General features: G+C 50.2%; 1 protein-coding gene across 18 annotated transcripts in view; it reads right to left on the bottom strand.

The window, feature by feature from the left end:
• The window catches only part of PTPRT (protein tyrosine phosphatase receptor type T), a 965,600-nt gene that overhangs the window by 10,218 nt on the left and 939,725 nt on the right, over positions 1 to 15,657 (bottom strand). For all 18 annotated transcript variants that reach the window (XM_081034722.1, XM_081034718.1, XM_081034731.1 and 15 more), the window contains 3 exons: positions 14,263 to 14,394; positions 2,822 to 2,947; positions 1,808 to 1,971 (listed from right to left, as the gene is read on the bottom strand). In XM_081034722.1, coding sequence (XP_080890848.1) covers positions 1,808 to 1,971; positions 2,822 to 2,947; positions 14,263 to 14,394 — 422 coding nt within the window. The remainder of the gene's footprint in view (positions 1 to 1,807; positions 1,972 to 2,821; positions 2,948 to 14,262; positions 14,395 to 15,657) is intronic.

The following is a 15,657-nucleotide window of genomic DNA, read 5'->3' as shown; positions in this document are numbered from 1 at the left end:
AGCCAGTTGCCAGTTTCTGGGATGTGGACTGAGCCAGCTCGATGTGGCCGATGTCACCCATCAATGTGATCAGAACACCTCATAGCACCTTCCTGGACTCCAGTCTGCACTTTGTGTCCTTTGGGAAGGGAGGATTGCTACAGGTGGTGGCCCTTAAGCTAGCGCTCTCTCTCTGTCTCTCTCTGTCTCTCTCTGTCTCTCTCTCTGTCTCTCTCTGTCTCTCTCTCTGTCTCTCTCTGTCTCTCTCTGTCTCTCTCTATCTCTCTGTCTCTCTCTCTCTCTGTCTCTCTCTCTCTCTGTCTCTCTCACCTCTCTTTAAGGTGAGATTTTTCTGATATGTGCATGCACCACCTATTTGAAAGAGGGGGAACAACAAATTATTTGAACAGGCTTAATTCTGAGTTCAGTACGGTGTTAGTAATGTCTCCACTGGCTCCACAGATATTTATTCGGAAGGAGGAAAGGCCAAGGTTCAATGTTCCTTTAACAGAACGTTTTAAAAAAGGGAGGCCCTCTCAATCACGTCGCCCCAAATCATTGTAACACTCTCAGAAGCAAAGCGAATGATTCTGAATCCAATGTCCCACACTGGCTGTTATGCCACCGGTTTGTTTTGGGCCCAAGATCTCTGTAGACTCCTCCTCTGTGGCCCCTTTCTATCCCTGTGGCCGACTCTGACGCGTACTCTTTGAAGTAATGACATCTAGAACATCTGCATATTTGCTACCATGATATTGTGGGTCTGTATGTTCGTAGCTAAATGGTGTTTATTTTCTAAATATTTCAAAGCACCACAGGGTCTTAAGATGAACTAATTCAACACACCCATTGGACAGATGAGGAAACTGAGGCTCACAAAAGTAAGCGATTTCCTTGATAACAGTTTGTTAGCCACAGTCCTGAAAGGGTCCTGACCTCCACCCTGCATGATGACATCAGGGTCTGTTCAACTGCTGATCTCTATGCCCCAGCTATGACTGTTGTAAGACAGGAGGTGAAGGTTCCACTTCACCCAGTGATGGAAGTATAAACACAGCCAGTCTGCGTGCCCTGTGCCCTGGGAAAAAGGGTTCCCAGGGCCCTTCATGTCCATTGATCAGCCCCTCAGGGCAGTGCCTTCCCCTCAGGCTCTCCATGTCCCTGACTTCCCACTATGCCCATAGTAAGAGATGCCCCTGCAGGCAGACATGGTGGAGGAGTCCTTTGGTTTGCTCAGAGGCAGTGTGGATTAGTGGACAGCACATTAGCTTGGAGGCCAATGGATTCAAATCAAAGCTCCTCTCTTCACGGCCTGATTCCTTACCCTGCCCGGGGCTTCGTTTTTCCACTACAACATGACAATGCTGACCTCACAGAGAGAATGAGGCGGTTCATTTAAATTGTCTGGCATTAAGCTCCCTTAATCTATGCATTCCCATTTCTTCTTTTTCTTCTTCAGGAGATATTGCAGAAGGATCTCGTCAGTGGAATCCACTTCATCCTGAACTTCCTTGTAACTGGCAGGACATATCACACTTCCTGTTAGAGGTTGGTGCTTATCTCTCTCTAGGGACCACTGGGGAGCATTCTGCCCAGCCCCATATTTGTGGGAAGTAACTTTTGCATCAGTAACTATGTCCTATGACATTAGTTCAGGGCCACACACTGGCAACCCCAGTCCATGAAAGGACTGTAATTCCTTGAGTCCACTCCATTTTGTCTTGCACGGAGGTGGAGGTGCGGTGTGACCAGGCATGCCTGGGACTGGTGTTTGTGGCCGGTGGCATCCTCGGGAGTGTCCTTCCACCCACCACCCTGTGGTACTCACAGGCAGTGGACCACTGTGCGTCCCTCCCTCCCGTCGTACTGCTCCTGCCACTTCTCCAGCCGGCGGACCACTTTGAGCAGAGAGCGCTTGGAGGGGGGCGTGTCCCGGTAGGCCGGCCAGCCAATGTACTGGAGGTGCTGGACTATACGGTACCCATCCTGGGGCTGAGAACAGAGAGGCTGTTAGTGCTTTGCAGCGGGGGGTGTGTGCTTGGGGATGCAATCCCTCCAGACACTCTGGGGGCCGCAGCGCTGTGTGGGAGACAGACTGAATGAGATCTAAGCCATGGCACGATGGGGAGAGTCACAGAGTCACTCATCTCCGCACGTTCGTGCATGCTGATTCTCCTGTCATGACTGCCCTGAACCCTCTCTTGACCTGGAAAACACCTACTCAGTCTTCAAAACCCAACTCAAATATCCCTTTCTCCAGGAAAAGCCTTCCCTGACACTACCAGGCAGAATCCCTGTCTTTCCCCTCAAGGTTCACGTGGCAGAACAGATCTCATTTTCCCAGTGGATAGTGAACTCTGACAGCAGGGACTGAGTTGTGTTCACCCTGGGCCCCCAGGAAAGACCACAGTCACTTTAGTGAACCAGTCTGCTCCCTCACCCAATTCTCCACCCAACCAGTGAATTTCATGGAAGCGACCAATTGTTTTTCATCTTGGTGTTGTTCCCAGGATTTAGCCTCAGGCTTAGTGGATCCAATCAAAAGCCGCATCAACTCACACCAAAACAGTGTGACCTGGTGGGAAAGCACTAATTTCTAAGAAGTTTGGTCTACAGGGCAGCAAGTGTGTCAGGAAACAGGCAGATGGCAGGCTGGATGTCGCCTTGTGCAGCTCTGTGTTCTGGAGCCTTTGCGGGGTCTGGAGCCCGAATAGGCAAAGGCATCACCTCCCCAAGGACGAGATTATCGGGAGAGCAGGGCACAGACTCTTGGCTGGCATGCAGCCTCCATTTGCTTTGGGGGGACGAGGGGCATGGGAAGCAGTGGCGGCCATCCACTTACCCGAGCCATGTTACAGATGCGGAATATTCTGTGAATGATGTCCTCGTCAATGTCTGCGGAGACGAACTCCACTTGGATGGGCCCATAGCACCCGGAGGTCTTCTCAGGCCAGTACTGCATACAGAGCTGGGGCAAGGAAAGAAGTCACAGGAAGGATGGGGAGGACGTTGGTCTCATTTGTCACTGAGCCTTTCTTACTGCCTGCAGAACACACTGGCTATTGTGTAGGAAATTAAACAGCTTCCCCATTGGGGATCAGCCACCCTCCCCTTTTTTTTGGTTGTTGAAAAGCCAAAGCTCTCAGCACAGAAACACGGGGCTTAGAATTCTTTGCTATTCTGATTTCACACCATTTGTTAGACTTGCTGGGCCTCAGTTTCCTCATCTATATAATGGGGAGAATAATATTTACCTGGAAGTGCTGCTGTCAGGATTAGATAGAACACTCTGAGGGAAGGGTAGGTACAATCTCTAGTTTTCTCTTCACTAATTCAAATCATGGCAAACTCTTCCCCATTCCAGGAAAACCTTCACAATGTTCATTTCATGATCAGATCATGAGCAGTTTTAAACTACATACAAGCTTTGGCATCAGACAAGCTTGGGTGGAAATCTAGGCTCTGCTGCTCACTAGCTGTGTGACCCCAGGCCCCAGCTTTCTCATGTGTACAATGGGGACAATTATGCTTACTTTGCACCCAAAGGTAATGTAACATGGTGTTCTGAGATCTTGTCTGTAATCTTTCCTAGTATTCTGGAATTGGGAATTACAACCTACAGCTGAGAGCAGAGGCAGTGGTTGCCCCTAACACAATGGTTGTTAGGCAGAGGTTGTTTTGTCACCCAGGGGACATTTGGCTATGTCTGGAGACATTTTCGATCACCACACCTGGGGGTTGCTATGGGCATCTAGCGAGTAGAGGCCAGGATGCTGCTAGACATTCTCCAGTGTAAAGTATCCCCTCCATCTCAAGGGTAACCTGGCCCCAAATATCAATAATGCAGAGATTCGGAAACCCTGGCTTAAGGTCACAAACTGTTCCTTAGATTTCTAGTGTCACCAAGAAGGAGAGACAGATACTTTATGCCCCTGTAACTGTTGGACCACTAAGTGATGAGTTGGAGAAAGAATACTGAGGTAGGTGGCAGGCGCTGCGGCTCAGAGAGGGGCAGAGCAAGCCTTGACAAATTCCTGGTTCCCAAGGGGCATGGAGACGGACGCCGTCCAGGTTACAGGCCCCAGAGCTGGGGCACAGAGGAGTGCTAAGATTGGGGCTTCAGGCTTGCCAGGGCCCACCGCAGCATGGACAAAGAGGCCATGTATTAGAAAGACCCTCCATCTGGGGGTTACACAGGATGGAGCTGAGATTCACAAAGACCCCACCGAGGCTTCTGAGAGCAGCTTGGGATCGAATCTCTCATCAGTGGGGCCTGCCAGAGCCTATGCTGAGCTTGCAGACAAGGACTTAGATTGTCTGAGGTGACCCATGGAAACCCGGCCGGTGGCCTCCTCAGAGCCACCGGTGCAGGATTTTCACGAACACGATCGCTGTCGATTTTGTTGAGAGAGAACAGCCAATTCACTCTGGGCAGTTATATGCCTAAATGTCTTTTATTCTATCTTTTCTCCAGAACTAGAACCAGAATGAAAAGCTGGGAGGAGGGAAGACATAGGAGAGAGAAAAGCACCTGTCTCCCACCTGTGGAACCTGAGTTCCGGCTTAGGAATAACACTGCCCACACTGTTTGCCCACGGGCCAAACCTGGCCTGCGCCTGATTTTGTAAGTACAGTTTTATTGAAATATCGCTCTACTTACTCGTTTACAGATTGTCTGTGGTTGCTTTCAAGCTACACACACGGCAGAGCTGAGTAGTTGTGACAGAGACCACATGGCCTGCAAAACCTAAACTATTTCCTGCCTGGTTCTTCGCAGAGAACATGTGCCCAGCCCTGTCCTGTCAGCTTGTTCTGGGGATAAAGGAGCTAATGCATGTGAACAAAGCACTTAGCACAGTGCCAGGCATGGAGTGAGCACCCACTAACTCCCAGCAATTCATAGTATTATCGAGCCTATCAGTCTCAGCAACAATAACAATGATAATACTTAACATGAAGTTGAAGGATTCGTCTTACCGCCCGTTTTGAAAAGCAAAGATGTACAAGGTCAAGATTCATAATGCAATGGTGCTGGCTTTCCTGGCATCTCCACTGGGGGTTAATTGAGCACACTGAGGTGCGTGTGTATGGGGCCGGGGGGTGCAGCTGGTCACAGGGGCCTCCGGGGCTGGACAGCACCTACTGAGCTGTGCGGGAATGACACACTCACAATGTAAACTTCATGTCTCTGCCATTGGCTCCTCTGCCTCGCACCCTTTCCAGTGATGAAGGACTGGTACAGCTAAGTCTGTGGCTGGCCCAAGAAATCAGAATTCATCAGAACTGCCCAGTATAAAAAACAATAATTGCCTTTATTGCCTGCATTGAATTTGATCCTAACATGCGGTGCATGGGTCTGAGGCATCAGGGAAGGTCTATTACCCCCAATATTTCTAGTCTGGAGAGAATGCGGAATGGTTGGTCTCTTTTCATAAGATTTCTGACCCATTTCTCAAGCTAATAGGTTCTACTATGCCTCAAACAGGACTCCTATATTTGGGACACTTCTCCACATCTGATTTTCCAGGTCACTCTCCCATAATGCCCAGAGGGCTGGGGAAGTGTGCGGGGTCCTCATAAACCTGAATCGGAGCCATACTTTCATTCACGTTCCCTAATTTGTGAGATTGCATCCGCAGTGGAGTGAGTGACATTCAGCTGGGTGATGTGGGGGCACGCATGGTGTTTGAGCTGCCAAGGATCGTCAGGGTCTCCCCATAGCCCAGGGTGCCACACGTAATCTACCGATGGGGAACAAAAGGAGGAAGGGGGGACACCAAGTGTTCTGTTCTCAGTGACCCTTTGGGGCTCAGAAGTGATTCTCCTTAACAACAATGTCCTCTGTGGTCCTGGTGTCCAGACGCTGGGGTTGTGCCTCTATGGGCACCGCCATTCTGGCTGCAGGTCTTGGGGCTTCTGCCTGAAGTGCCCTGGGTTCAAATCCCAGCCCTGTCACTTTCTGGCTGAGTGACTTGTCCAAATCTTTTAGCTTCTCTGAGTTAAGTTATGAGTGGCTGAGACTCATAATGGGTCTGCTTGGCACAGGGATGTGCGCCTAGTGAGTACTCAGGAAATGTGAGCTGTGATTATTACGCAATGCGGGAAGGAGGGTCACTCACACAAGACGGATAAAGTGAAGTTGTTGTTTTTCTCCACTCAGTAGCTCTTATGAAAATTTCCCCTTAGGATAATACTCAAAGACGGCCCTTGTTGTGAAAATTCCTGACCAGCCAGCTTGGGGGAGCAGTCGGGGAAGGGTGGAATCCTGGATATTCAGACACTGTTCTGCACGTCGAAAGTCAAAGGAGAGAGACCTGTGGGTTGTTCTTGAGCGAGACCCAGGGGATGAAAGAGGAGGGTTGGGAGTGTGGTGGAACCATGAAAGGTGAATCAGTGTGCCATGCGACCCCCTTCCCAACCTCCTAAATAGGGAGTAAATTTATACTACCACATAGAAGGCTCAGTGTGCATGGATTTCTTGTGCAAACCAGCAAGGAACTGAGCTTTGCTCCCTGGGTGACAGAGAAATGGACCAGAGACCACAATTGGGGTCTGAGGGGCCAGACCATTAATACACAAGCATCAGCAGTTTATAGAAATCTTGAAGGTGGGGGCTTACGGTTTCTTAACATGCTGGAAATGAGGGGTTCAAGGAAGCCTACGTGATTCTTTTCAACTATGAGGACCCAGCTGACCTGGGGCCACACATTCACTCAATGCAACGTGGGTATTTTCTTCCTTAGATGGAACACTTAAGTAATGGCTGTCTCCAAGAATTGATTCAAATCCTTTCGCCTAGAGCCTGGACCAACCGCCTCTTCCCACCTCATACCCTAGGACTCTCCCTACTTAACCGACAGTCTGGAGAGGGGTGGTGTTGCCCGCCTGAAGTGGCTTCAGCACTGCAGACACACACAGGCAGTGCTCATGGCCACCCCCGGGAGGGAAGCCATTCCAGTTGCTGCTGCTGATTTAGAAATGGCCGTGTTTCTTCCAGAAAAGCTGAGCGGCTTTTGTTACTTCAGAACGAGTTACACCAACGGAAAGGCATGAAGCTCGTGTGGCCAGCCCTGGAACAGCTGCCATACATTGTTCTACCCAGTGATCTCCATCGCTGTTTGGGCCATGAAAAGATGTCCTTCGGGGGTGCAAGTGCACACGTGGAATATAGCAAACACAAAGGTAGCGCCTCCATTAAACATTTTTTGCTGACAGAATTGGAAAGCTTGTTAGTCGCTGGAATAAACATGCTCTGATGAGTTGCAAGAATACTAGCATATGGCCTATTTTTGGAATAAACAATTCTAAAGCATAGTTCAGTGCACCTTAGTTATGCCTTTTGTTAATTAAATAATGCTTCGATAAAATGGAAAAGCTTCAGAAACTAAGGACGCTACTTATCAAGGTCCCTGTGATTCATGGTTGTGGGTGGAGGGAGGGGAACCAATCCCAGGTAACCCAAAGATGGAGTGAGTTAGTATTTTTAAGAGAAAAATATAAAAGAGTCACTTGAATTAGTTTTAAAATTCACATCAGTGATTATAAATTCCTTTACATAGATTCGATAAAGAGCCAAAAACATATAATTGCCTTTGATACTGTGGGCAGTTAAGGAAGACAGATGGTGGGTGAAGCAATGATGGCAAAACGAGGGGCCGGGACGGAGAGGCACACGGGCCGTAATCACAGCACATTCCCGTCTCCCTCCTCCATCCAGCCTCTCCGCAGCCACGTGAGGTGAATAGTACAATCTCCAAGGAGTGGGTAGAAACTAACTTATGTACGAGGTCTGACAATTAAGTTCACGAACTTGTGGCAAAGATGTTGCTAACCTTTTTTTGATATCAGAGGGATTATTCATTATGAATTTGTACCTACTGGACAGACAGTTAACCATGTTTACTATTTGGAGGTGCTGAAAAGGCTGCTAGGAAAAGTTAGATGGTCTGAACTTTCGCCAACAATTCATGACTCTTGCATCACGACAAGGCACCAGCTCACACAGCACTGTCTGTGAGGGAGTTTTTAGCCAGTAAACAAATAACTGGATTGGAACACCCTCCCTACTCACCTGACCTGGCCCCCAATGACTCCTTTCTTTACAGGAAGATAAAGGAAATATTGAAAGGAAGACATTTTGATGCCATTCAGGACATCAAGGGTAATACGACGACAGCTCTGATGGCCATTCCAGAAAGAGTTCCAAAATTGCTTTGAAGGGTGGACTAGGTGCTGGCGTCAGTGCATAGCTTCCCAAGGGGAGGACTTCGAAGGTGACCATAGTGATATTCAGCAATGTGGTATGTAGCACTTTTTCTAGGATGAGTTCGCAAACTTAATTGTCCGACCTTGTATGACAGCTGCATCGGAGTTCGTTTCTGGGAAGGGAGGGTGGGAGTTTAGGAGACTATGCAGGAAAGCAGTGTGGGTGGAAGGCAAAGATGCAGGGCAGGTTTTAGAAAGAGGTATTAAAGAGACAGCTGAATTATGCAACTTAGTAAAGGAAAAATTGTAGGGAGAGGGTGAAAGAACTGAGGAGGGAGGAGTGGGAGAAAAGGTAGAGAGAGGAAGAAAGTGGTTTGGCCAACAGGATGGGGGGATGTGCTGCCGCCCTCCAGGGGTGAGGAGGCTTGGTGGGGTTTAAGGATAAGGATGTGTGATGTTCACGCTTCAGTCGGAGGCATTTCTGGGGTATGATGCCCACGTGGCCCCCAGTAAAGCCTGAGTTGCACCTGGGGAATGAAAACAGGACTGACTCCCTTGGAACTCCTGGAAATCTTGGGGGAGGACAATGGACATTCCCACAGGATGCAGCATGGGAAACAGATCCCATTTTTATTTAAATCTTCAAAGATAGAGCAAACTTGGCTGGCAGCATCGTTACACGAATTTAACAGATGATAACATTGAGACTTGGACAAGTTAAGAAACGGGCTTGAGGCAACAGAGAAAGTATGTGGCAAGACTAGAACTTGAACTCAGATCTCTTGACCCCAGACTTCTTATTCTGTTGTTACCTCCACTGTTCCGGGGAGGGCAGAGACAGAACCACGGCCCCTTGCAAAGTCAGACCTGAGGCTTGTAGAGACGCAGACTGTATATTTTGCTAGCATGTTAGGCGGTGTTTTCACAAGCCGAGATAAAAATGGGGATATCAGTGTTTTGCTATTTACCCTGCAGGCACAATGACAGGAAAAGACATCTCTGAAACATCACCTCCCCTCTTCTCCTGTGAGGATGACGAGCTTGCCTCTCTCACTTCCAGAAGCTCCGTGGGAATGCATCTTTCTTGGTCCCACGCTCCCAAACCTTTCTACCCGGCTTTGCCTCACCTAAACTCGCACACTTTTCATGGTGGGAGCCTCAGAACTGGGTGACTCAGCTTTTAAACGAAAGGGACAGTCCTTCCTGCTCCAGATACCCAGGTACCAGCAAGCCGGTGATTATCAGGCACCGGGCCCTGGAATTCCTGTTGTTTAAAGGGCAGCAGAAGTCTTCACCATCCCTGGCAGGGGGCCGTCAGCCTGAGTCAGTGATGGGCTGTGAGACTTTGGACAGATCCATCCCCCGCCTGGGCCTCAGCCTCCTGGCCGCCAAATCCAGGGGCAGTGGACCTGGGTCCAAAGTGGGGTTCACACAGCTGGCAGGATGAGCCAATGAACTACCTCCAAAGCCTAAAAACCAAAGGGGATCACGCTATTGTCCTGAGTGGAGGACGCGGCGTCTCTGGCTTTGGGCTAGAATTAGAGCACCTCGTTATATGAGCTCTGCCTACGGCCTGTAGATCAGAAGTTCACTGGGGGAAGTTACGTTTATGGAAACAATACCAGAAAACTAACTTAATTATTAATTTGGTAAATACGTTTTGGGAAATAAAAACTTTCAAAATAGCGGGTCCGTGGAGGGAAGATGGGAAATACCCATCTTGGAGAATACGCCCATTTTTGCTTCTGTTGTCACGCGGCCTTCCACTGACGCTGAGCCTCCCCTTTTCCTCTTAAAAGGACCCTAATACTGGGTCCACCTGGATAACCCAGGACAATCTCACATTTCAAGATCCTTAACTTCATCCCATCTGCAATGTCCCTTTGACCAGGTAAGATAACACATTCCTAGGTTTCAGGGTTAGGATGTAGAGACCTTTCAGGGAGAGGTGGGGGGCATGATTCAGCCACCACAGAGCCACACCCCATCGCTGGCCTAGAGGGTCTCCTGAGCTTTCTGAACAATAGGATAGGTGTGGCATGACCATGAAGAGGGCTTCTTTCTGTCGTCTACTCCCCATGGACTCTGGTCTAGCCACAGAGGCCACAAAGATGGAAGAGGTCTTGTCAATGCTATTGGGTGTGATTGAAAAGGTTCTTTCCAGTGTGCTCATCAGACACCCCAGTGTCATTTGCCGGATGTTGTGGCTGTAGGATTTTGCCCCTCTAATCTGGCCACAGGCCTTTGGAATCCCACAGAGCTCGGAAAATCTCTAAGGTTGAATGTAGTTGCTTTGAGAGTCTTTATGTTGAGCTCGCACTGCTCGTAATTATCTTTGGACAGCAGCCACTTCGGAGAAGTAGAAGAGTATCGGTGGCTGGGGACGGCTGACTAATGAAGTAGCACAGGGCTCTGTGCAGGGACAGACAGATCTGGCCAGCAGTGCAAGAGAATGAAGCGCTCTGGAATTGCTTGTCCACACCTCAAACTTATTTTGCTGTAGCTTACAGGTAGCCCAGCTACAACCCCTAACACAAGTCCTTACCCTAGGATGTGGCATTGGTCCTCTCGGGAGCAACCAAGGAGCTGGGGACCTAAGGCTGAACTGTCCGTGGCGGGGCTGGCAGAAGCGATGGGCAGCCTTGGCATGGGCTCACTGGCAGACAAATGCTGATGCCACTTCAAAGAACCGCCCCTCCAGGTGCTGCGGGTGGCTTTTCTGCTGCTCAGGCTGTGTCATTGTTTATTTTCACAAGGCGCCCAGCTGTTGTGGTGATGATATTTACATCAGTAAGTGCTCTATTCATCTGCTGATTTCAGGGGATGTGTGCCAGCTGCATATGGCAGCCAACCTCAGGGTACTTCTAAGCCTGATACTTTTGCATTTAGAGAATCAGTTCTCAAAGCCTGTACTGACATTGGGGCTGAAAGAGCTTCATTCACCTAGGAACCACACTGAAAGCGGAAGCTATAGCCAATGACCTTGACCCTTGCTTCTCTGTATGGCCCACAGTGAGGTTCTTTGAAAATCTTCTTCTTTGCCTGAGCTCTGGTTTTGCAAAAAAAAAAAAAAAAAAAAAAAAGGGATGTTGGGAAAAGGGAACAGCAAACAGGCTTTCCTTGGTTCTACTTCACTCCTGGGCTTATGAGCAAAGTTCACTTTTTCAGGAAAAGGAACAGGGTGGTGATGCCTTCTGACTCAGGAACTCTCGGGTGGGTTGGGTGGGGGCTTTGTTTTATGGAAATCCATTTAATTTCATGGTTATCTCCGATTCCAATCGTCTGTTGTTTGGGCCCCAATCCTTGGAGTCATCCTTTTTCCTCTCACTTTCCATATTCAAAATATCAGTCAGGAGGTTTTGTTGGGCCCTTACATATCTAAAATCCATTCCATCGTCACCACGTAGGTTCAAGCCACCGACACCTGTCACCTGGATTCCTGCCCGAGCCTCCTCTCTATTCTCTCTGCTTCCACTCTTAGCACCAACGGTCTATTAACACGGCAGCTTTTTTGTTTGTTTGTTTTAAAAAAAGGTGAATTACTTTTTCAAGTCGCTCCTCTCCTCAAAACCTGTCAATGACTCCACGTGTCAGTCCAAGTAAAACCCAGATTTCTTCTTATAACCTCCCCCCCAACCCCAACAAGGCCTCTCCATGACCTGGTCCTGCTGTTTCTGCGTCAGCTTCTGCTGCTGTCCCCAAACTCGCTCTTCTCCAGTCTCAGTGGCCTCCAACGTGTTCCTCAAATGGGCCAGGCAGTGCCCACTGTAAGGCCGTGGTGTGGGCTGTCCCCTCAGCCGGGCATGCTCCTCCCTGAGGTGGTCACATGTCTCGTTCTCGCGTCTCCTCCAAACCTGCGCTGACCTTCCGGTTGGGCCGACCTCGATCGTGCAGTTACCCCAAACCAGCCTTCTAACCCTCATTCCGCTGCCCTCTTATTTTTCTTTTTTCAGGCACTCGTCCCCTCCTAACATGTAATCAAAGGACATTACACAGTGTGTGTTGTTTCTTGTCCTCCCTGCTTTAGGACAGAAGGGGCAGGAGAGATGGGAGTCTCCTGGTTTGCGTTCTCTGTCCTGATGCAGGCCACGCACTCAGAGAGGCTGCTGACCAGTGGCACATGCTCCGCTGATGAGGCTGAATGAGTGAGTGAGCGTAACCAGTCCCGAACACCTCCCACATGTACACTCAAGTCGCATTCAGTGTCGCCTTCCGTGACCTGCTCCTCTCTCAGCCTCCCCAACCGTCCCGCTTCTTCTCCCGCTCCTCCCCCTGCTCCCCATCTTGGCCAGTCGCTTCCCCAGACGCCCGATTGCCCAGACCGGAACCCCTGCCACCGTCCACGAGTTCTCCCTGCCATGTATGACTCATAGCCTCCTCTCCTTAAACCCGTGGCCTTTACGCATCCAACCCCAGTTCTCTTGTTCCTGGCCACCTCTTCAGTTCCGCTCACCCTTTTATTTTGTGCACGCGTGCAGCATTCTCCTCCCCAATCTCTTGGTTTCCAGGTTTTTCCTCCTGCTTTCCCTCCTCACTAGTCCCCAGACTCACCTTTCTAACAGGACCTCTGCCACACCTCTGCCACACCACTCCTCCCTGTACAGCAACTATTCTCCAACTGTGCTCCTAGGAACCCCAGGGGTTCCACAAAGGGACCCAGAGCGGCAGACTCTCTGAGGGGTAGCAGAAGGCACCAAAAGACCAGGTGGGTAGAGCTCCAGGCCCCCACCCCCACTTTAACACCAGCAGCTCTCAATCTTACCTGCTTCATAGATTGCGCTTGCATGAAAGCTTTTATTTGAAGAAAGGATTCCATGTACAAAATAAAAACCTTTTTTTTATATACAAAAAAAACCACTTACCATGCTGCAGGCCAGGGCCCAAGCTCCTTAGCCTGGCCTGGGCAGCCGTGTGCAAGCTGGGCCCTGATGCATTTTCCAGTGTCACCACCCTCTCCTGCTGACACCCCAAGCCCTGCCACACTACACCCTCAGCTGTTCTGCAGACAAGCCTGCATGCATTCACCCCACACGGCCTTTGTCCCTGCTGTTCCCTCTGCTTGAAACATCTTTTCCCAGCTACTCATCTCCCACACACCAAATCTCTGCTGCCTTCTTCAAGGCCAACTTCACCTTCTTTTTGCAGTCTTCCCTCACCCTCTGGGCAGAATTAATTGCTCCCTGTTCCCCGCCAGCACAGCACTTCACTGCTGACCTCTATTATGGTACTGCCACGCGAGGTTGGGACAATTTGCTCATCTGTCTCTGTAGCCAGATTGTGTGCTCCTGGAGGGCTGAGACTATAGCTCAGATCCATTTTTATTTTATTCCCACACCAGGGTGGCACTCACACAGAAGTGCGCTGAGTTACTGTGAGCTTCCTTCACGACAGTGAAAGGACTGCTTTTAAAACACCTGAAAGGCCATTCTCACCTCCTCCATCCAGGAATGGCTGCCCTGCCACTGGGATGTGGGCTCCAGGAGCTGTCCCATGACGCGTGTCCTGTGTCCTGAGTGTAGGGATATGCTGGAGGCACATGATGCCTAGAGCTGTCAGACCCCGAGGGGCTAAGGCATGAAGCCTGCTGGACACAAGGGTGGCCCGTGACAAAGCTAGGGCTTGGTGTGGTGGTCAGTGGACAAAGGGTCCGAGGTTCCAGCCTCCGGCTCTGTCAGCAGAATGCATCGTGGCCTGGGCAGGGCGGGTGGGCGTGGCCAGGCTGGAGACCCTCAGAACCGGGGGAGGCTCTGTGAGCTCTGCATGATTTGGAGTAAGGCCCTAAGGAGTGCCTGGGGGATGGAGCAACAGAGTCTGGCCCTGGGTTCTGGGGGGCCAGACAAAGCCTCCCAGCAAGTCACTGCTGGGATACAGAGGGTGGCAGGGCCGGCAGGACATGCCTGCCTTTTGCTGGGAACCGAATGGGCTTGCTTGTTGCTCACAGCCACAGTGCCTGTCAGACAGCAGCTCGACTGGGCAGAGGCAGCACGAAGCTGGCTCTCAGGGCTCTGCCTCCAATTCTAGGGCACGGCTGCCCTAACGTACCTGAGCACCTAGGGCAGTGGCCGGGCCTCCTCCTACCTGGGCAGTGTCCATCTCATTCAGCATCACCACGGACGAGCAGTTATAATCGAACACCAGCCTCCAGAAGTCTGCCACAGTGTTGGGTAGAGGGTGTTGCGTGACCACGAAGGCGGCGGGCTGCTTGTGGCTCTGACAAAGGAACGACACAGGCTTCGTAAAATATACATCCATCAGCGATGTTCTGAGGCTGATGAGCCCGGACGGCTGCCAGAGGCCCCGAACTGCCAAACAGATTACACAAAGCACCTGGCTGTTCTGTTATCTCTGGGTGCCCTGGCGGCAAAGGGGACCTTCTCGTAATGAACTCATTCTGCTCCAAACTAAGACATTTCATTAGGAAAGTGTCACTCGGATGGGGATTATCCAAATAAATTATTTATGTCTTGGAGCTCAGCAAATAATCATAATTACAATATGAAATGAAAGATTCTGAAGGCAGATTTGCTGCTCTGCTGGCCAAGGCTCCTCTTGGGATAAAAAAGAATATCTTGTGTCCCGGTGCCCACAATGCTGCAAGAGGGATGGGCTTAGCCTGAGGCAGAGAGCCTCCTGAAGGGGCTAATACAGCTGAAGGCTCACTCCTGCCCCAAGGGTGGAAGGAGGGCTGAGCTGGCTGGGCAGAAGATGGGCACTGTGTCCAATGGGGCAGAGAAAGGTGCCTAGGTTCTAGAGTCAGGCAGACCCGGGTTCAAACCCAGCTTTGCCACGTGCACATTATAGGTCATCCATCCATCCATCCAGCCAGCCAATCATTCATTCATCCAGTCATTCATTCAAGCATCATTGGCAAAGTGACTGTTTCTTTTTCTCAGTGCTAAGTGTTGGCAAGTTATTAGAGCTCTCCAAATCTCAGGTTCTTCCTCTGGAAAATGGGAATCAGAACTCCCAAGAGATGGTGTCATACAAGTTGAATAAGATTTGCATGGCAACAGTCCAGCAAGCAAGAACCAAGCTGGGAGCCCAGGGCCAGGGCAGACACAGCCCTGATTTGGTTATTCATCCTTGGCATGGACACACCCAACACCCAGCACAGGTCTAGCAAACAAACGAATAAATTCAGTCCCATATTGCAGATGGGGAAACTGAGGTCCAGAGAAGATGGCCTGTGTGTCTGGACTACATCTGAAGCTTTGGCTGGGCCCTTGTGACAGTCCCCTGTGAGAAGGCGTTTGGAAAGATTAGGGAGCTTCTGGCTTCATGAGTGGTTTGTGGAACCTGAGAAATCGTCCAAGTTCACTACGGGTTTTCTTGGGAGATGGTTCCTGCGGGATTCCCACCTGTTTTCAGTAGAGTCACAAGTCAGCAGAAAGATGGGGAGGGGAGAGAAACTCACCCATCCAAGCCAGGCAAAAACCCTGGCAAAAGACCCTGCCAAAGAGATCACCCAAAGCA

Source organism: Rhinolophus hipposideros, assembly GCF_964194185.1.
Source record: "Rhinolophus hipposideros genome assembly, chromosome: 22".
NCBI classification, from domain to species: Eukaryota; Metazoa; Chordata; class Mammalia; order Chiroptera; family Rhinolophidae; genus Rhinolophus; species Rhinolophus hipposideros.
Note: the sequence above shows the minus strand (reverse complement) of the source record. Positions and strands in the feature narration are given on the sequence as shown.